Source organism: Talpa occidentalis, unplaced genomic scaffold, assembly GCF_014898055.3.
Source record: "Talpa occidentalis isolate TD23 unplaced genomic scaffold, MPIMG_talOcc4v2.1, whole genome shotgun sequence".
NCBI lineage: Eukaryota > Metazoa > Chordata > Mammalia > Eulipotyphla > Talpidae > Talpa > Talpa occidentalis.
The window spans coordinates 41,495,981-41,518,639 of NW_026555331.1; the positions used below are offsets into that span (position 1 = coordinate 41,495,981).

At 35.7% G+C, this 22,659-nt stretch overlaps 1 protein-coding gene across 39 annotated transcripts in view; it reads right to left on the reverse strand.

Moving 5' to 3' along the window:
• The window catches only part of CA2 (carbonic anhydrase 2), a 183,973-nt gene that overhangs the window by 156,489 nt on the left and 4,825 nt on the right, over positions 1-22,659 (reverse strand). For 35 of the 39 annotated variants that reach the window (XM_054692132.1, XM_054692140.1, XM_054692127.1 and 32 more), the window contains exons 3-8: positions 17,387-17,505; positions 16,767-16,859; positions 15,220-15,282; positions 12,016-12,171; positions 8,615-8,709; positions 4,102-4,176 (exon numbers count right to left, since the gene is read on the reverse strand). In XM_054692132.1, the coding sequence (XP_054548107.1) occupies positions 4,102-4,176; positions 8,615-8,709; positions 12,016-12,171; positions 15,220-15,282; positions 16,767-16,859; positions 17,387-17,505 (601 nt within the window). Of the gene's footprint in view, positions 1-76; positions 329-850; positions 1,412-4,101; positions 4,177-8,577; positions 8,710-12,015; positions 12,172-15,219; positions 15,283-16,766; positions 16,860-17,386; positions 17,506-22,659 lie in introns of those variants that run through there. The other 4 variants (XR_008550617.1, XM_037504553.2, XM_037504548.2 and 1 more) reach the window with 4 other exon arrangements.

A 22,659-nucleotide genomic window follows, 5' to 3' on the forward strand; every position in this document is an offset into this window, starting at 1 on the left:
TTTTTAGTTTCTATTCTAGTTTGTAAAGGAAGATGATCTGATAGATTGATTCACCTATTCACACTTATCTCTTTGGGGTAGAAATCTTTATTCCAAGTCTTTTCTTGATCCAAATTTGTATCAGAGAACAACCAAGCACTCCTTTTCCAAGCAGAGAACTATAGAATGACAACTTCAGCTGGAAGTGAACTTGACAGGGTGATTATGGCCAGTGTGTTAGTTCTTAGGATCTTTAAGCAAAAGGTCTGTTTTAATTTATATGAAGCAACATGGAGTTTAATTGAAAGGCTCAGGTCACTTCACTGAGTCTAATGCTTTGTTTCCAGTCCTTAAAGAACAAGAGAAAATTGTATGAAGTGTTAATTCAGAATTCATTTTAAGAGAAACAAATCTGAAATCTAGATGTGCCAGAATATTAGACACTTTTAAAAGTTTGAAAGTGAATTGCTTCTCCTCCTACATTCAACGAGTTGACACAAAACCAAATTCATGCGCCACTTACTTTGAACAAAAATTATTTTTGTCAGCTAACAAGGCTCTTAATGCTTTTAGATTATAGAAATTTGATACATTGGAAGCAGTTGGCCATATTCTGATATCTATAGAAAGAGCTTTGCCCTCAATGTAAAAGAACAAGACTTGTAACTGAGACTCTAAAATACAGGGTACAGGCAAAAGTCTCACTGGTTTTCCCCAAACTGAAGGCTTCTAAAAAATTTATTTGAAGATGTTAAGGACATGGGTGTAGCTTGGTAAGTGGTTTGTTTTTGTTGTTTTTTTTTTTTTTTCTGTGTGGCAGAAGAATACACAAATATTCTGCAAAAATACCTGCCCTTTATGAGACAAAAATTTACATTTAATATAAATACATGGGATCCTAGACTGTTTTATTTTCTCTTCCTTTAAAATTTATATTTATTTCTGTTGCAGTAATTAAAAGTTGTTATATATAGTCCATAAAATCCTTGAAAATGAAAAACAATGATGAAATTAAGTACAAGCCCGTGAAGGAAATGTTTAGGAATTTCTGAGGAATAGCATTTCACTTTGTCATAGAAATACAAATATTATGTAAAAGAATCGTTAAATAGTGTTATGGATTGAATTATGTCCTTCCTCCTCCAGTTCCTCAGATAGTGCCATTACTTGGAAATAGGGCCCATGCAGATGTAATTAGTTAAGATGAGGTCATAGTGCTGTAAGGTGGGTCCCTAAGCTAATGTGACTGATGTCCTTCTAAGAAGGGAAACTGGGATGCAGACACACCAAGAGAACACCCTGTGAAGACAGGAGTTTTGCTGCCATAAGTCCAAGAACTACCAGAAGCTTGGAAAAAGCCTTGGAACAGGTTGTTCTTTAGCACCTTCAGAGATCAGACAACACTTTGGTCTTGGACTGCCAGCATTCAGAACTGTGAAATAAAAAAGTGTTTTGTGACTCCAAGCAAACTAATATGGATTGCTATCTACTACTGGTGAAAGGATTTAGGAATCCCGTTTCATTTAAGGAATCCAAAAAGATGTTAAGTTTGAATGCTGTGGAGATGCTGGGTTGGCCAATACCCTTGAGTCAATTAGAATGAATCAGTATATGTAAAAACTAAAAATCTGCTTTTGAAAAAGAAGCAATGTGATTAATGTCTATAAATCCATGTAGGCAGAGTAGAATGTTATTCAAACCAGGCGAAGCCTGAAAAGAAAAGCATTATGAGTGAAAACGAAGCCCTGAATTGCTCACAGCTCAAAGTCTACATGGTCCCAAAGTCTACATGGTCCCTAAAAACAATGATGCAAACATGAGGGGCGGTGGAGCAAAGAGTGAGAGAGATGGGGGGCAGGGAGAGACTAGTGAAATAACTGCATCTCAGCATTTTGGTGCTCAGACAGCTCTGTGGTGCGTGGGACACCCCACGTTAGTGTAATGCACAGATAGGGAAAGTGATCACCAAGAGCATAATCATCTATATGGCACTAAGGCCACGGGACTGTAAATGCTTAAACTGGAAGTCATGGCCAGGGTGACAGCCCTGTCAGTGATGTGTCTGGGGTCCTAGGCCCCATGGCAAGGGCAGAGCTCTCATTCCCTACTGGTAGCACAAGTGATGGAGAGACCCAGACCTAAATATATTCACGGGTCTATCACCTCTGAAACTTGCCCACAAGCACTATCTATTTTCCTGTTCCATCAGCAGGAATAGTAGTAAGTTATGCCCAAGGAATGTTCTTTGAATAAATGTATACCACCCCCATCTGAAGAAATATGTGCATCGAAAAAATCTATTGTAGACCAAATTTTCTGCAATTCTATCAGGTAAGATTGGAACATCAAAACTGGAAATGTACATGTAAATGTTTACTGATTTATATGCAAATTCAGATATAGCAATCTTACTGGTGTACACTTAAAGTCAACTTACTGTCTTTTATACAAATATAAATTAATTAGTTCAACTACAGTGGCATTTTGAAAAAATACATATAACTTTATGGCTATAGCAATCTATTTTGTAGTTACTCAGTAAATTCACATGAAAGGAATGTAAATGAAAATAAAGCACATATATTGAAGACTTGCTCACTGGCATATGAGACTATGCCAATGATTGGGTGTCCCTGCAAAAAGTGCTTTTTTTGCATTCTATAAGATCAATTGAAAAATAAAGTGGTAGAGACTGTCAGCCCCTGACAATTCTATCTCTATACCAAAAAAGACATTAGATACATATCTTCCCCAACTTATTCCCACACTGTCATTCCATAGTTACTGAACCATTTATCTGCTAGATGGTGTCCATTTTCAGAGCTGTCACTGTGGGTGTTCCTCAAATTATACTGGGAAGAATCAGTCATTATATTGGGCTTAACCGATCTTTGTTCTCAGGTGAAAAGCCTCAACTTGGCCATTAGAGGCAACCATATACTCACTTATTTAATTATGTATTTTCAGAAACCTGGAAAAAATCCAACTTCTACATCAGAAAATGGATTTCTGCATTATTAAGTCAATGAATTTTTAATGATCTTAGCTAATATTTGTTGAGCACTTGTTATGAGCAAGGCATGGTGTTTTACCTAGATTAGCTCTTTAAATCCTCAAAACCACTCTAATATCTTCATTGAACAGATGAGGAAAAGGAAACCCAAGACAGTTACATGTTCTTAACTATTATCTCACAATGTCGTGGAGGCAGAGCTAGCATTCAGACATTAGAAGCCTGACCATACCTGAGTCAGCCAGGTAGAAGCTGTTGAGATCCTGCAGTAAGGATATAGGCTTCCTTTTGTTTGAAGGGAAAGTTGTTCTCATTTCAAGTATATTTATAGCAGCAAAATTTTATTGAGCACTTACTATGAGCCAGATGATACTAACAATTTTTGTACATTTCCAGCTCACTTCTGACATTAATCTCTGACATGTGTTTTTATCCCCATTTTACACATGAAGAAACAGACTTGAATCATTAAAACAATCATTAATTCAAAGTCAAAGAGTTGGAAAATTTGTTGCTCAGTAGGATTCCCAAAACTATATTCTAAACTTTATTCTTTTATTCAAAACATTTTCATTTTTATTTATTTGATACCTTATGCATTAATCCCTGTTGGTAACAGTGATGCATATTAACTATTTTTCTTCAAAGCTGATGTTTATGTTTTCATATTACATAATACTAAAAGAAACTAAGGAATTATTCTCCATGTAGGTAATATACCCCAGAGTTGTCAGTAAGAAAACAAGTGAAAGTCAGTCTGAAACATCTCCTTTTTCAAAAATTTTAAATTAATGCAAAAATAAAAGGGCAGTTTGGAGCTTGGCCCCAATACCACCTGGATTCCAATACCAGCCCAGGAGCTGCAGAATAGTTGTGCCCATTCCAATCGGAGGAGTGTAAGTGTAGATTACCTGCCCAATAGATGTTTTCAAAATCTTATTTTAAATGTTTTTAAAAAGCTTAAAATATATACTGAAATGTAATTTACAGAACCAATGCAATAAGGAGGCAATTGAATTTTACTTTCTGGTTGCATAGACTTTAAAGCAAATAGGAGAAGTGCTTATTCTATACCCATCTATTATTACTGGTCCCTATACTTAACTTACCTCGTAGAATGATAAGGACATGAAGGATTTTGGGGGGCATCTTCCAAGAATGTAGCATAAATAGTATTCTGATACCTAAGAGAAGGAGGGAAAATGATAGATGAAGTTATTGGTAGCCATTTGCAAGCAGCATCCTGGCCAAAGTTGAGATAATACTTAATGCTTCATTTTTAAGCACTTTTGGGATCCATAGCTCTTCTTACTGTTCATAGCTTATATTTTTAAATGCTTTCTAAGAACAATAGTATGTCTCTTATATGAACTAGCTCACCAGAATAGGACATGATAGCATCATACTATCTAATCTAAAGTAGAGTAAAAATCATGCCCCAGTTCATGCAGCAAAGAGACAAAAAGCCAGACATTAAATCTAGACATTCTAATTCCAGAATGTGTTGGTTATGATCAATCAAACATTTGCCATGCTTAAATTCAACTCATTTAGGTGGCCTAGTCTTGTTCAAGGCCCTATTCATCTTTCTAGTGAGGCTTATAAATATCTGAGGGTTTTTTTGCATTTTTTTTTCAAAATATGCCTGTTTTCAACTGACAGGAAAGAAGTAAATAAAAAAAGTAGATAATATAGAAAGAATTTATATTTAACTTTTTAAAAAAATGTGATAAGTTATATTTTAGTTATAATTTTTAAACAATATTTTAGTTACAATTCAGAGGTATTAAGTATATTTATATTGTTGTATAATCATCACCAACATTGATGTGTATAATTTTGTCATTAATTTGACTTCAAAATACATATATTCATTCAGCAATATCTATTGAAAGTCTAGTTGAGCCTTTGCCTTGAGCCAAGTGCTGTAGTGGGAAAGATTGTGCTACTTCCCATTTGCAAATTGCCCCCACGTAGTTGACCAACACATCCTAGTGAACCCTATTCTTTGTGGGGTTGGCAATAAAAATCCCCAGCAGTTTAGAGAAAGGGAGGGTTGGGGTGGAGGATTTGACACCAGCAGAGAACACGCCGTGGACCATCAAGCATCACCCTTCATAGCATAGTGAAGCGTATGAGCACTAAATGTATATTTGCATGTCCTTTGTGCTCTGTTTTTTTGTGGAACTTAAATAGGCTTCTCAGTTCCTCTGAGCCCCCCAAGTCTCTTTATAAAATAGGAATAAATTTCATTTTCCTGTGTTGAGAAGGTGATAGATAATACGTGTGTGGTAAAAGAATTAAAAATGATGACAACAAAAATACGTGTATAATACCTAAGCCACTTTTATGGAGAGTAGATCTTGAAACTGGAAGCCTTTAGCTATTCTTTGCTACCCTTTAGCATATCTTAGTGTTGCGTAGTTTCAAGAGAGTATGTGTGTGTGCACAGGTGCATGTATGTTCATGTGTGCCTTGTGTGTGCATACACATGAGCATGGACACGTATTAGGAGGGAGGAGGGGAAGATGGAGCCAAATGCTCTGTGTTAGAAATAGAGCAGAAAATGAGGCCCAAGGGAGGCAGCAGGGCCAGGAGGCTTCAGCCCCAGGAGAGGCAGAGTCCTAGAGGGAAAAGAAGATAGAGTCAGTGAGTCTAGATTTGAATGTTGAAATGTTGTACACTTTGTGATATAAAGCCTCATTTTTGTTCTCTCCCTGATATCTGCAGCCTACATTGTTCAGTAATATTTGAATTTTCTGTTTTTTGAAAGTATATTCATGGACTGTGACAAAGGAAGATAGGAACACTAAATCCTCTTTTATTGGCTCCTGAAGGAACCAGTTGGCTCGCAAGAAAACCTTAAATAAAAGAACTTATATATCATAAATTCACATGTTGTCAACCTGTGTATATACTTGCGTATGTAACAAAAAACTGTTTTGAAATTCCACACATAGGTATTCTGGGCACAGCTCTCAGGGCTGAAAGGCATTCCTCCTGTAAGTCTTTCTGAGAACAGACTTCAGACAACAAAGCGTGAAGACTAGGAAACTTATGGGAATTAGAAGCCCAGGTAGAGTTGAAGGAGGGAGAGAGAGGACAGACTTGTGACTGAGCATTAGGGAGATCCTCTCTGAGAGGGAATGCTGGCTTCTGCAAAACAAGCCAGAATCATTCTTCTAGGAGGAAGACTAGGGAAAATGCCTTCTCTGAAAACATCAGAGATATCACTCCTTCAAGACCAAAGGTGTGCGGAGAAAATCTTCAGATGCTCGGGGCTGCCATCTTGGACAGCATGCCAGCCCACCGTGGAGATAAGTGTGCCTGGATCCACTGCCCACAGGCAACCATGGCCCTGTCACCCGAGGCTAAAAGCTTGTTTTTCAAACTCTTTCCAGACATCTTTACCTGTAAGACAAGTTCTAATAGTGAGGCCACCAAGCTGCTCTCCAGACTGTATTTCCATCATGTGTGCTGGATGGGATCTCAAGGCAGTGTAATGTGATTCTCCTGCCAAATGCCTTAAAATGAACTTTCAACTCTCAAGTTTCACATATAAAGGAAATTGTGTAATTCTATCACAGAACACGAACTGTTCACTTTCAAAAACTTCAGAGTTCTCTTTTGTTTCATTCTATCAAATTGCCAAAAATACCAAAGTAATGATACTACCTTTTGTATCATTTAGCACTATGTATCTCTTATAATGAATGTAGGAATCAGGAAGAGTGAGGACAGAAGGGAAAAGGGGGGGAAAACCTAAGTTAACTGTCTACTAGATTTTAGCAAGTGAGCTAAAGAAACCTCAGGAAGTTTTGGGAGCACCATATGACTAGGTGGAGTGTGCATAGTGATTTTGATATATGTTCTGATAGACCTTCCCTATTGTGAAATCAACTTACTTTCTGTGCATTTTGTCTGCTATTATGTTTTACACCGATGTAACAAGCTTCTAGTTCAGTGTATAACTAAAAGTTGATATGTTAAAAGTTTACTTTTAGTTTACACGCAGTTCTCTATTGCTTATGTGAGTCCCATACCCACATAAGAAATAAATTAATGAATTAAAGAAGAATCCTCATTCCAGGACACTGGGGGAAGACATTTATTTTCAAGCATCGACTATACATCCGATATTACCTAATATAAATATCACAACCCTGGGTGTTACCCTATTCCTACACCTAGGATCAGAGGGGTTGAGAAAAGCTAGGATTCAAAACAAATCAAACTTCAAAGTTTATGATCTTTATACTTTTATAAACTCAGCATAGTTCTTTAGGAAAATAGGTGAGAATACAAATGAGTTTGAAATTTTTATATCTCAAGTGACAAAGATATTTTATTCCCCAAGTGTAAAACATGAGTTATTTGTTAAATTTAACTTTCCAGAATAACTCATCAGCCAAACATTCCATGGTCCAGGCACAGTGTTAAATTCAGATCAGCCATAATAGTGGTAGATTTTCAGTTCATGTATTCACCTTTTCCGAACTGTAATAAGTATAATTTACCTTTCAAATATTAAGGTTACTTTTATTTCTGGGTAAAACTTGAACTCTTTTTTCAGTAAAATGGACTTGTATTCATTTCCCGGGAGCTTATATTGATTTATTATGTGCTCCCTTTTCCACTTTGTTGCTTTTAATGTAATCAGCGCTCACTTTTGCAGGATTAATCCTAACAGAGTTCTCATGAAGAGCACATGCATGTATACTCATACTTAAAGCAGTGCTTGACAAATAGTAAATGACATTTACTGTTTCTCCTTTTGTGGAAATGCCTTCAATTATCAGTAAGTTGACTATGATGGCTTATTATTAGTAATATATTAATATGAATTATAAAAGTAGACATTTGCTCCCTGATTATTAACCACTGCCCAAAATAAAACAAGCAAAATAGAATTCTGAATTTTATTAGTGAATATATCTAAAATACAATATTGATTAAGTTATGATATATTTTTGAATGGAAATATACTCTGTATCACAACTATAATTATAACAATTTTTATAGATAATACTTCACTTTAAACTCTGTAATTCAAAAATCACTAAATTACAACATGATTCATATTTAAGATAACATTACTACAAATAGATAATTTAAAAATTTTTCTTTAATATCACATTTTGAAATCATGAACATTTATCTTATCTGATTTACATTATATAGAATCATCCCTACTTTTACCTGATTTACATTATACAATTCAGTTTATCTCATGGTATGGACGGACTTGCACTCAATTAGTCTGCTTTCCTATGTTTTAAAAATAGCATTTTAGTGAACAATTGTAATGCTTATCACCCCATGTGCTGTGAACAAAGTCAAGGTACTTTTTCCTATTCTTTAGATTATAGTCTCTGTTACAGAAAGGCTACTACCATAAGCAAAGCACCAATCACAGCAATTCTGTCAAGCATAACAATTGGTGAATCTGCTCACATTTTATTAGTAATCACATCAGGTGAGCGATGAGGGGTCTAAAAAACCAGACACAAAGCAGCCAGGGTTCAAAATTCACCATGGCAGTAGATCTGTGCTTAGTTAAACCCAAAGACATTTTTGACACTGACTCTGGGACCATCTTATTTGAAGGAAGCTTTGATTTGCCTGCTGTGCAGTGGCTGAACTGGGCGCCAGTTGTCTACCATAAGCTCTTCGGGTTCACCCTCCTTATTGAAGTTAAGCTTCCGGAATTTCATCAACTAAAAGACAAAATAAAAGATTAAAAAATAAAAGTTTCATAACATATTCACTATGGCTCATATTCTATCTTTAAATACATTCCCCAATATTCATCGTTCCATAAACCAATAGTCAGAATTCAATTGATTTCCAATAGCTATACAACCACATATGAATTATAAATATACTTTTATATAAGAAATCCATTTATATAAAATACATACAAAATCATTGGTGTTACTTGGAAATTCCTGTGAGCTTGTTTCTTGCCCCTTTTATTTTATAATTAAGCACTGAGTCTATAATATACTTCTGAAATGCAAAATGATCATTTTAGATCCATATTATTTTTTTTGGTTTTCTATCCCCAGGAAAGATTAACTACAACATCTGTTCAATTAGATATTCTGCATCAAGATCTACAAGCCGATGAGCCAAGTGATTGGCTGGCATCTCTGCTTAAATATACAGAAATACTGGAATGAATTTTCCCAAACTGGGATTCCAAATTCTTGTCACTGGTTGATTGTTAGGCCCTTTCAAAATGTGTCCAGTTCCCTGACCAGTATATGATACAGGCAGCCTTCAACTAATCTCCCCATTTTTTTAAAGATTTATTTATTATTTGTACAAGCACTGGGTAAAGTCAGAAGCACAGGAGGGTGAGAGAATTCACCAGAGCCAGAGCGGGGAATAGAACAGGCAGACTGATGAAGAACACGGTTGAGGGGAGCAGCGGGCACGGCAGGAGAGGTCTGCGTGCCATGTGGGACCCTAACCAACGGTGGCGGGGGGGGGGGGGGGGGGATTGAACCAGTGCTGCAGAGACTATGGGCAGCTTCGCAGCCCAGCAATCAAGCAACCAACTGCTGCGCCACCAGGGGAGCATATTTTAAGGTTGTTTTGCAAAAGGGTACTTTCCTTCCACTAAAGAAAGGGAATAAAAAAAGAAAGGGCAATTGAGAGCAAGCTATTAATCAAAAACTTCATTTGATTACTTCTGCCCAGTAATATTCCCTCAGTCACACCCTCCCACCCCCAAAGTCAACTTCAATGTAAGTCAACTATTTTAACATGCACAATCATTGATACTACAAGACAAGGGAAATTGCTAACAACATCTAGGAATTGCTTCATTACCACAGAATTTCAGTAATCTGAAAGTTAAAATCTGTTCATAAAGTGCAATAAGCTCAAACTTTTGGACGAAACCAATAGGCCAATGTCTACTCCCTACCTGGTCAATTAATTGCTTTCTCACATTGGTCAACTTGACTCATTATTTTAGCATCATAGACACCAAGAATGAATACAGAAAAATGGTAGCAGAACATAGCAGGTCTATTTACATTGCTTACTTAACATTCATCCCCTCATACTTTCTCATACACAGGAATTCGTCTCCCCCTTAAGCCTTGGAAGAGGTAAATCTGTGTGTCTAATGGATCATGGTGATCACATTCTCTTGTTGAGAACTGGGTAAAAAGTGAGTAAGAAGTGGGTAAGAACTCTTGCTGAGTACTGGGTAAGAAGTGGGTAAAAACACAATTCGAATCAGTAAAATGTAGACGGTCTACAAGGAGATTTCAAGGAAAGGCTTCCCTACTCTTAAGGAACCAGTCAGTGGAAGAGGAAGCTGTTCCTCTCCTCCTTAAGATGTGGTTGTGTCTGTATATGATGCTCAAACTCCTTTTGCAGTCACCTTGAGGATGAAAATTCTGATGGGTAAGGCAGAACTAGGGAAATCACTAAAAGGAGGTGCCAGAATCCAGATTTATCAGCTGAACATGATCCTGCATCAGACTCCATGTTCTAAGATATGAAAATTAACTCCATTGGTATTTTGTCAAGATATACAATAAATAATTTTATTTTAACATTACTTGTTACCTTAAAGTGTAAGGGACTTTGGAGTAAATTCAACTGTCTACACCTGTATGTGAATCTGTGTGTGTGTGTTTGTGTGTGTGTGTGTACACAATAAATCCATTTAATAATAGCTCTCAATGTCAGAATGTGGATTTCAAGTTGTATTATTAAAGGAAGAAAAAGAATATTCATTGTTTAAATTGTACCTCAAAGACAGCATATACAAATAAGAAGTGGCATAATTTTTCCTTATGCTATTATTTCAAGAAATTTGTTCAAATATGTTATGACTACAAGGCCAATTTTCAAGTCATATGTCAGCCAAGCATACTATTTTTCCTTGGTGCACTTTGATATACTGGAAGTAAATTCCCAGTGTCAGATATAGATTCCCTTTTGAAAAAAGTGTGAAATATCACCTACTCATAAATTAGCATTCTAAAGAAGACTACAGGAATAAAATCCTTGCTCCCAGAGCTGACTCTGCCATGAGGTAGCTGGGTGCAAAGCACTTCAATTTTCCTGTATTTCTATTTTTCTGTCAAATGAGAAGGTTGGACAAAGTGATCTCTACTGCATAGTGCAGTTTTTGACATCTATGAGTCCAACTTCAATATTAAAATGTTATATTATTAAATATTAAATTAAATAAATTAACTATTAAATTTAAAATAACAATAAACTATTAAGAGTGTTGTACTCTTAATGTTTTAGTCACATTATAAGTACTCAAACAGTTATGACTTTCAATGTTGGTTGCTGAATCTCAAATTATCCAGGATACAAGTTCTTGAGGATCCTGCTGAGAAATATCCATTTTCTACATTCAACTGTGAGCACAGAGAGAATCTAGAGAAGTTATTTGTATCTACTGGATACTCACTGGTGACTTGGAAAGTATATTAACAACTTGAACATCGCATACTACATTGTAGGAGAAATGTAAGAATCTCTGATCTGAGCTGATAAGCAACTTGGAATGAGTTTTGATAATTTTTCTCCAAGGTATGACACTTTGTCAGAGTTCAGAAATGCATTCTGATACAAATAAAACTGTAGTAGGCTCCTATGTGAGTAAGCAGAGGTGGGAATTATCACTGATAGTGATATAACTTTGACTATGAATACTTGTTATTCTGGGCATTAGTTTCTTCACAGATTACAAAAAAACACTCATTAGGTGACAGACAAGTTTCTTGTTTAATCTTCATGATTATCCAGTCTTATGGAGTAAACAAACTGGCTATAGTTAACAACAACAAATATTTACTGAATACTGTTTATTTGCTGAGCAGTGTTGTAGACATTAGTTCTACAACTAGAAACAGCAGAAGAATTTAATGCCACGTCTACCTGACTTCAAAGGTCAAGTTCTTCTGCTGGTCCTAAAGTTGCTTCTTGTTAAACAGAAGTTTAACAGACTTCTAAACAGACTTCTTGTTAGAAAACTGACCTACCTGCTCATGGCTAATGCTGATGGGTTCCCTGAGCACAATCCAGGTCACACACTCCAGGAGAGGAGGGGTAGTCAGTGAGCCTGGGTAGGTCCAGTAGTCCAGGCTTTCTGGAAGAAGGCCACGAGGATCAAAGTTAGAGAAGTCAGCACTCTTACCCTGGAACAAGGCAAAATCATGGGTTAAAAAGTCACACGATCAGCATAGACTGACAGCAAGAGAACAGGGAACGTAAACAGTTACATTTCCCCTCTGATAACCAGAAACGTTCTTTTAAAGAGAAGTTTATTGTTCACTAAAAATAAAACAGAAATTAACAAAAAAACTTTTACTTTGGGAATAAAGGCAGATATGAGCAGGAGCACATGATTATTATTTTCACGTTTGTTTCTCATCTTGTTCTCTGAGATAGTCCCTTATATTTCTAATTAAGGTATTAACTGGCCTTACCTAATTTTTAAAGTGAAACTGCTGACACTGAAATCATGTGTTTTAGTTTGCAATAACTACAGTATGGGTGATGAGGTAAGTCATATTATCTTTTTTTTTTTAAAGATTTATTTATTTATTTATACAAGCACTGGGTACAGTCAAAAGCCCAGGAGGGTGAGAGAATTCACCAGAGACAGAGCGGGGAGCAGAACAGGTAGACTGAGGAAATACACTGCTGAGGGGAGCAGCGGGCATGGCAGGAGAGGTCTGCGCGCCACGTGGGACCCTCCCGGCTGGACGGGGATCGAACCAACGCTGCAGAGGCTGCGGGCAGCTTTGCAGCCCAGCGCTCAACCGCTGCACCACCGGGGAGACCCCAATAGTCATATTATCTTATTTGATGAGTAAATCCAAACAACTGCATTCAGTTCTGGATGCTATACTTTGAAACCAATACATAAAAACCAGAATGAGTTACAGGAAGAGTGACAAAACTATTGCAAAGAGAAAGCTGTCTTAGGAGAATAGTTGAAGGAAACTAAAGATGACTTGCCTGGGCTAGGTGAAAGGTTATTGGAGAGAGAATAGTCAAGGTTAAGAGAGATCAGATTTAATTTTTTTTCTTTTTTTTTTTTTTTAAAGATTTATTTATTTATTTATACAAGCACTGGGTACAATCAGAAGCGCGGGAGGGTAAGAGAATTCACCAGAGCCAGAGCGGGGAGCAGAACAGGCAGACCGATGAAACACACTGCTGAGGGGAGCAGCGGTCATGGCAGGAGAGGTCTGTTGTGCCATGTGGGACCCTTGCCGGCAGCCAGGGATTGAACCGGCGCTGCAGAGGCTGCAGGCAGTCTTGCAGCCCAGCGCTCAACCACTGCGCCAGCAGGGGAGGCCCTAATTTTTTTTCTGATTCAAAATCAAGTTAGGAGTAACAGTGAGCATTTCAGAAGATAGATGTTGCTTCAATATGACCGTAAGCTTTACAAAGTTAGGGCTGCCACTGGTGATTTTAATTTTTAAGCAGATGCTCAATGACCTCAATGCCACTGTTATATGTAGAGGATTTAAACACTTCCCTTGGATGAATTCAAAGAGGTCACAGAATATAAATGTCCATGGAGCAGGGCCTTATTGGTCACATTCACCACTGTATCTCCTAGGTTAGCAAAGTGACCAGCTCATAGTAAGTACTCAACAATCATCTATTGTATGAATGAGTGAATAATTTGACCAGATAATCTTCCTTGCAATCATGAGATTTTCTGATTATGGATGTTCAAGCAATTAAAAGCAATATTAAATAAAGTCTTACAATTATACTAACATTAGGATCAACTTTGAGATAAGTAAAAATACATACTAGTAACAAAAATGTTAAAAATAAAATAAATACAGTCCAAATACCCGTTGACAGATGACTAGGTAAAGAAGTTATGGTGGATAGATAGATAGATAGATAGATAGATAGATAGATAGATAGATAGATATAGTATGCACAATGGAATACTACTCAGCCATTTAAAAAAAATGAAATTTTGCCTTCTACAATAACATGGGTGGATCTTTTATTAAAAAAGATTTATTTATTTATGTACACAAGAACTGGGGTATAGGACAGAGGTGCACAGGTATGAGAAGATTTAACAGAGACAGAGTAGGGAGCAGAACAGGCAGACCTACTGAAATACACTGCTGAGGGGAGGAGCTGGTGAGATATGAGAGGTCTGCTGTGCCATATGGGTTAGCTCCCTGGCTGGGGATTGAACTCATGCTGCAATGGCTGGCAACAGCTTGATAGTGCTGAGACTTTAATCCCTGCACCACAAGGGAGGTGCAGCATGGGTGGATCTTAAGGTGATTGTGCTAAGTAAAATAAGTCTGAAAGTGACAGACTATTGTTGGGTGATTTCACGTATAAGTAGAATATCAATAAACAAAGCAAACTAACGAAACATCACAAAAAATAGTTAGACTATGATAACCATGGTGATTACCAGAGGGGAAGGGGAGGATTGGGTAGAGGGGGCAATTTGATAGTTTGATGGCACTAGACTTTTGGTGGTAGGTACAGTGAAGTATGTACACATGTCAAGGTATGAAGCTGTACTCCTAAAACATACTTATTTTTTAAACCAATGGTAAATCAATAATTTTATTTTTTAAATGTCATTAAAAAATATCTTTAAAGAAAGGTTAAATATCCAAGCAACAATTTATCTTTAATTGATCACTCAAAATGGAAACCATTCAATTTGGTCAAAAGAATTTCCTAATACAGAGGGATATGGAAAATAGGTGCCCCATTGTGGTAACAGAAAATTCAACTTTACCTTGTTTTTTACACACACACACACACACACACACACACACACATACATTTTATTTTTTAGAACATTTTAGATTCACAGAAAAATTGAGTAGAAGGTACAGAGAAAGCCCAAAAATAGATGACTGGATCAAGAAGATGTGGTACATATACAACATGGAATATTATTCAGCATTCAAAAAAGATAAACTCATCCAATTTGCAACATGGATGGAACTGGAAGGGATCATGCTCAACGAAATAAGTCAGAAAGAAAAAGAAAAATACCGGATGGTCTCACTCATACCAGAAATTTAGAAAACCTAAATAAGGGACCAGGAAAAAGACTAATTATAATAAAATCAAAATCAAAATCAACAAGCAACTATAAACCAGAGACACACTGTGGGGGGGGGCGTGGAGGGGAGAAGAGAGTAGGATGAAAACAAGGGGGTTGGCAACTTTACCTTGTTTTTAATGGAGTCCATTGCATCAATGATTTTCTGTAGGGCTGGTTTAGCACTGCCAATCTATAGAAAAACATAAAGGACACTGTAACCCAGTTGCTATTCTACATTTTGATTTGGGCAATATTATCTGTAAATTTTTTTAAATAATAGATCTACCACTTGCTACATGCCACCTATCGGTCTTTGTTTCCTATTTTTTATTACATTGACGCTTTAGACTTCCTTACTTTAGGGACAACCACCCTCTTTGTTTATCCCTATAGTTTCTTTTAATTTCTTTTCTTTTTATGATTTTATATGTTTTTTTTACATCATTCTTCATTTTTTTTTTTTAAAGAGGCATGTTTTTATTTATTTATTTGTTTGTTTGTTTTGCTTGTTTTATACATGCACTGGGTACAGTCAGAAGCGCGGGAGGGTGAGAGAATTCACCAGAGCTAGAGCAGGGAGCAGAACAGGCAGAAGGACCAATGTACACTGCTGAGGGGAGCAGCGGGCGGCAGGAGAGGTCTGCGTGCCATGTGGGACCCTCCTCCGGTGGCCGGGGAGCAGCCGGGGATCGAACAGGCGCAGCAAAGGCCGCGGGCAGCTTCGCAACCCAGCGCTCAACCGCTGCGCCACGGAGGAGGCCTCATTCTTCATTTTTATACGATGTATGCTTTCTCATCTCAGGTATAGTTCCGTGAAATTCCCACCACCAATTCACATATGTACCATCACCATAGTCCCTTGTGCTCTTTCTACCACTGTTTTGATTACCCCTAGTTTCCCTGAAACTATCCTCTCAAATATCACCAGTAACCTACAACTGCCAAAGCAATGGATACTGTTCAAGAGCTAATTAATCTTCTTGCTGGATTTTGCACTATTGTTATCCTTTTTAAAATTCACTCCTCGGATTTACCTCTGCCTTAAAGCCTCCCAAATATCTCTTTTCTCTTATATTCCTTTTTAGTCATTCAATTAGCACCTACTGGCTCAAATACCTTCCATCTTGCAGCTTCACAGGATTGCCAGCTCAGCATCTCCTCTGCAAGTCTCTCCTGGATGATTTCATCTACATTTTTTGCATCCACATTAACATATAATGCTGTGAATCTCCAACCCAGGCCTTTCTCTGTTTGCTTTACAACTGTCTAGAGGGCAATTCAATCAATATGTCCCAATATCAAGTCATTATCCTTCATCCCTACAAAACTTAATCTTAAATTAGCATTGTCTACCATGAATTAGTACTAGCTAACCAAAGTTAAATTAAAAAATATCTAATGGCTATCTGAAGTAGACCTCTTTCTCATTTTCACATTTCAAACATATATAACTCTTCAAATATACATCCAAATGACACCTAATGCCCCTAAAATTGTCCTCTATTGTCCTCCATCTTTCCATTCATAGCAGGGATGAAGAAGACAATATTCCTGAATATACTTCCAAGCCAAAGGCATTTCCTAGGCTGTTTTGTAGAACGTCTTGTTAGGAATGTTTTTTCTGGTTAATTTTCTTTGAAAAGAGGGGAAAAAGAAATTGAGCCATCAACTAACCGTCAAAAAAATGCCCAAAACAGCCAGTCCATCTGGTTGTTGCACCGCTTTTCCAAATTCCCCATATTTGGTGTTCCAATGAACCAAATGAAGCTAAAGCAGTAGGGGGGAAAAAAAAAAAAACACATATGGTGAGTGACTTACAAAACAAAAGTCCATAGATTTTAAAAAAAATAATCTTCTTATAGCTACAGGTTACTAAAGAAAGTAATAATGTGGACAATTTTAAATACAAAGTTTTCTTCCTTTTGAATTCTTGTTATTAACTATTTGAATTAATAGCAAATGATTTCCTCAACTCTACAACCAAGAGTTACATATTTTGAGGGAAAATAAATTTTTAGGTTTATAGATGATGTTAATGCACAGATTTATATTAAAATAGGATCCTCCAATTTAAATTCATGTAACTTTTTGCAAATGGTTCTTCCGAGATAGTGGATAAGGTTTTCCATCATTAACTGAAATATCACGATAAAGGTTATAAGAAGCACATGTGAAGGTTTTTTGTAAAAGAAGTGATTCATTTGGTTTGAGTTGAATTTACAAAATTCAGTTTTTGAAATTAAGGCTAAATATCGATTAATATTTTTCCCTGAAAAAAAAAAAACACAGCTTACCTCAGCAGCATATTTCTTTTTATCCACAGTATGCTCAGAACCTATCCCATCAGAGGAACCCCAGTGGAAGTGAAACTGAATCAACCTGTAAGTGCCAGTGAGGGGTCCTCCCTTAAGCACTAGAATAAAAAAAAATTAAATATATATAAGTAACATATATACACATATATGTATTTGTGTTTGTATAACACACATGCACATGCTTATATATAGGCACATAAAACACATGCCACTAAATATTACAATCTCTAATCCTATTTTATAGCATTAAAATTAAAATATAGCAATAGTTTCACTCTGTGAAAATTAAATCCAGACTCAGGTTGGTCTACACGCTGCACAAAATCATCTCCACTGATTTCTTTCCTAATTGTGATCGCCAGAGGAGGGATGCATTTCCCATCTGCTGTCTGAGCACAGTGATGCTCATCTTCTGGTCTGTTTGGCAGCCGTGGAGTCAGGTCAGAGAAAGGAAATTTTACATGGAACTTTTCATTCCTCTGTGAATCATGTAGGAAGTGCCCACGCAGCTGCTTGCCAGTGCTGGTCTGCTGCGCATTTGCAAATGTGGGACCCTCTCTTCTTCCATGGCCCAGTAAATGCCTCTCCTGACCTCTGATACTGGCTCTCACTTATCGAGATCTGAGAAATAATAAGCATTCCCGTGATCTTAGCAGTATAAATCCAACTTTTCTTACACAGGCTTTTTAGGTTCTGTAAAGTTTAGATTCTCACTGCTACTAACTAGATTTTTCCCCTTAAGTTATTTTTAGTTAATGTCTCTGACCTTTACTTCCTGATCTGTAAAAGGGAAACATTCAATTATTTATTACTTCACTAAGAACTTATTGATCATCTACTGTATACAGTGCATAGTGCTCTATTATCTCAAAGAACTTAAAGTATTAAATTTAAAATTATCCCATGATTCTTCTCTTCTGATATTCATGTGACCTTGTTAAAGCAAAATCAGTACCAGAAATTATAGTCTTAGACCAAAATCTAGCTATATTCCACATGTTGTATCTTAAGAGAGGATTAAAATAGTAAGAAATCACTGTTTTCCTTGATTCCATCCCTAAGACTTTTTAATCTATATCAATAGGATTTAATCAATATTTTAATTTTTATTATTTTAATTGTAGTAAAGTATATAGAATATAACATCATTTTAAGTGTACAGTTCAATAATATTAAGTACAGTCATGTTGAACCTTCAAAATTAGTTTAGTTTTACAATTTCAATTTTATTCCCCTAGAGATGGCATTAAAACATCTGGTCTATAAGCATATTTTATTAGCTGTGGTTTATAATTCTATGAAATAGTAAACCCAAATTTACTTTGGCTCTGCAAAACAAAGGGAGAAAGTATGTACAACAAAGTTCATTTGCTTAACTTCACCTAAAAGTGCTTAGATGGTAGCAACCCCCATTTATCTATTCAAAGTAAAGATAAGCTGACTGGAAGATATCTAGGCAATTGGGCCTTTCTACTACAATCTCTGGCTACCAGCTCTGCTAACAATAGGACAGGAGAAAAAAGAGAACCAATTGTAAATGGTGTTATAATATTACAGATCTGTTAAGAAACATCAATATAGATACATTCTGATAAAATTATGCCTCTAAAAACAATTTATTGTAGCAGTATTAATTTATTTGATTATTCTGTTAAAGACTTTTAAAAGTCTTTTTTGGTCCTGAAGTAATTCCTTTATAATAACTTTATAAAGCTAGAACTGACCATAAAAAAATCCCATTTGTATTGGCAAATGCCATTCTACCAAGTGGCAAAATTAAATAAGACAACATTCAACATCCAAGGTAACTAACTTGTGTCTCCTTTACCCTGTGAAGAGTCATATCAGGATCTTAAATTTTAAAGATCATAAAGCTTCTTGCTATTTCTTATTCTCTTCTTTTAAGTCCTTCAAATCCCATCCCAATTTACTTGTTTCCAAGAATATTTAGAATTAAGCAAGTTTTTGCTGCCTGTGAGTTGTTACTATTACATGAGTTGTTGTTGTTAAAGACTTGTTAATACTGAAAGAGAAAAATCTTGGGTTCAATAATTAAGTATACCCAGTGCTAATCTATTATCACCAGATACCTGTTTTAGCTGCTGTTAAAATAAAACTAGGATGCTATGTAAATCAGAACTCCATTATAATTTGGAAAGGTTATGAAATCCTTAAAGTTTAATTGCTACAAAAAAGCAGCATTTCTGTACATCTTCAATAATTGGGTATTTCGCAGCAAATTTGTAGATTGGAGTTTGGTCAAAAAGACCTTCAAAAAGTATTATTATAATAGTAATTTACCATAATCTATAGTAATGGAAACATATATCTTTTACTTGAGAAATAGAATAGACAACATTTGAAAGGAAGTTTATGCTGTATTTTAGATTTACTTGTTTATTTACTTAAGTTGATTGCTAAATGCCATTGTCTAAACTGTCCCCAGCTTAAAACAAAACCTGCTTTTCTAATGCAAAAACAATTTTAAAAGCTAGCAGAAATTGCTGACCATATTATTTCTCTGTCAAATCCAGCCATGTTAGAGAGCTGATAACTTAAAATAGGTGGAGATACACAAATGGGATTTTCTCAATACTCTCAAAACTTAGTTTAATCCAAATCTCAACACCAAGAGCTCCAAGCTATCTTAATTTTTATGGTCTGCCATCAGTTATACATACTGCATATAGGAAACATAAAGTAATAACCAAATATAGCATGATAACCTGCCTTATTTTATATATATATATATTATTGGGGAAATCATGCAAATTATATGTGTTTGTGAAAGCTAAGAAATTTACTCCTGGAATATTAAAATAAATCAAACTACCCATAAAATAAATCAAACCACCCATAGAAATTAAAAATGAAATTTTAACAATTTAAAATTTTGTTCCTAATAATCTCATGAATACTGAACATAAGATGCATACAAATAATAGATTAAAGACATTAGTTTATGTCAATATTCTCTCTGAAATTCAAAATACAAGTAAACAATTTCCAATATCCTTAGTTTAAAACAAAATTTAAGGGATTTCCTATTAATGAAGTAAATGACCAAGTCTACTAAAAGTACATCATTTCTAGCAGGTGAACAATCTTCTCCATGAATAATTTGAAAACCATTAAATCTTGCATTTATTGTTGTGCTTTTTTAGCAGTAGTCAATAATCATAGAACTACACGGTAACCTTAAGAAAATGAACGTCGATGCAGACAAATCTGAGAAAAAAGACATGCACATTCCATTTCTCTTAAAAGTACTGAAATGTTTACTTGTCACTTTCATTAGAGTAAACACAATTAAAATTCAAGAGAACAGCAGTTTTTAGTTTCATGAATGTGGCAATTATATAAGAATTTAAAAAATTCTTTTGATATGAACATAATTAAACACTGTGTTTATAATGCTTCCGTCACACCATTAACAGTTCTGCTCACACCACTAACAGCATGCATGACAAGTCCTGAAACTTGTTATTGTATTTCCTTTTAGCTTATTGTTGAAGGAAATGTTTAAGGCTTCAAAAGCAAGCCCATGGATGGGCCTCCCTGGTGGCGCAGCTGTTGAGCGCTGGGTTGCGAAGCTGCCCGCAGCCTCTGCTCCCCGGCCACCGGAGGAGGGTCCCACATGGCGCGCAGACCTCTCCTGCCGCCCGCTGCTCCCCTCAGCAGTGTACTTCGGTCCTTCTGCCTGCTCTGCTCCCCGCTCTGGCTCTAGTGAATTCTCTCACCCTCCCACGCTTCTGAATGTACCCAGTGCTTGTATAAATAAATAAATAAATCTTTAAAAGAAAAAAAAAAAAAAAAGCAAGCCCCTGGAAACCAAGCAAGACTCATGGATGAGGATCCATTATATCATAGAGACAATGACCTACTGGGAATGTGAGCACAGGTGAACTCAGCTTCCTTCTATTTCCTTGAAATAATACAAACATAATATTCCAACTTCTAAGTCGGACAGAGAAAAACACTGTGTGACTTCAGTCACATGTGGTATATAGAGAAAACACACGAATGAATGAGATAAAACAAAAATAAGTTTTTAGATGATAAGACCAATTAGTAGTTACCAGGAGGGAAGCAGGCAACATAATGGGTCAGTTGTATAATGAAAGATAGAACTAAACTTTTAGTGTGGAACTTGGTGTAGTGTGTATACAAGTGTTAGTTTTTAATACCAGCTACGTGAAACTTACACAATGTTATAATGCAATGCTATTTCAATTAAAAAAGAATTTTTGCACTATTCCTATTTCTAAAAAAAAAAAACCCCAGAAATTATATGAGTTACGTATGGGTTACCACAATAATTTGGGCATTCATTTCTCAATAATATCTGCCTTAACTTATAAGCAGGAAAGTTTTAAACTTATTAATAAAAGTTAATAAGTTAGCAGGAGTTAATAATTTGACTACTACTCTTTTCTCCCTGATAAAGTTAGTAATAAAAGATCTAAAGCAGGGAGAATTAATTTTTAATCATTAAAAAAACAGGATTAAAATTTTTTCTTAATTTAAGGGGGTTTATTTTTAAAAGAATTTAGAAGATTGATGAGAGCTTTAACCCAAGATTCTAGTTAAATCCACATTTAAATGTGAAGTTTTAATTTTCACATTTAAAAAGAATTCCCTCAGGCTTAAATATAGCAATAAACTCAACCAATCAAGTTCCTAATACCCAAGTATTTAAGTTGGATTATAAGATAATATTTATGATAGAAGTAAAAAACTGAATCTGTGAGTTGTAGAAGGCTAAAATTTCAATGAGGGTAAAAAATTAAATGAACTGAAGCATTTAAATATAGAAAATAAAAGGTAAAGGATATCTAAAAATGTTATCACCACTAAAAAAAAAAAAAAACAAGCAAAACCCAACAAATTTTTGACCAGAAAATGATAGTAACCTGTCTATTTAAAAAAATCAAGTAACCAAAATAATTATTTTTATTTAGACTTAATTGCACAGAAAATTATACTAGCTTTTAATTGGAGTTTACACACTAAATGTTAACTATGGTTATGATCCAAAGATTCTTGTTTAACATCTGTTTTCAAGTGACTGTCATTTAGTCTCACTACAACACACCAGGAAGATGACGACTAACAAGTTACTGAAACCTTAAGTATTCGGTTTCTTCATGTTTACTTTAAGTGGGTTTAACGAGGACTAGAGTATCTCTAGTTCTAACTTGAGACTCTAGGAGCTTAAAAATAAAGTCAAAAGGGTGTTTCTCTGCATTGTA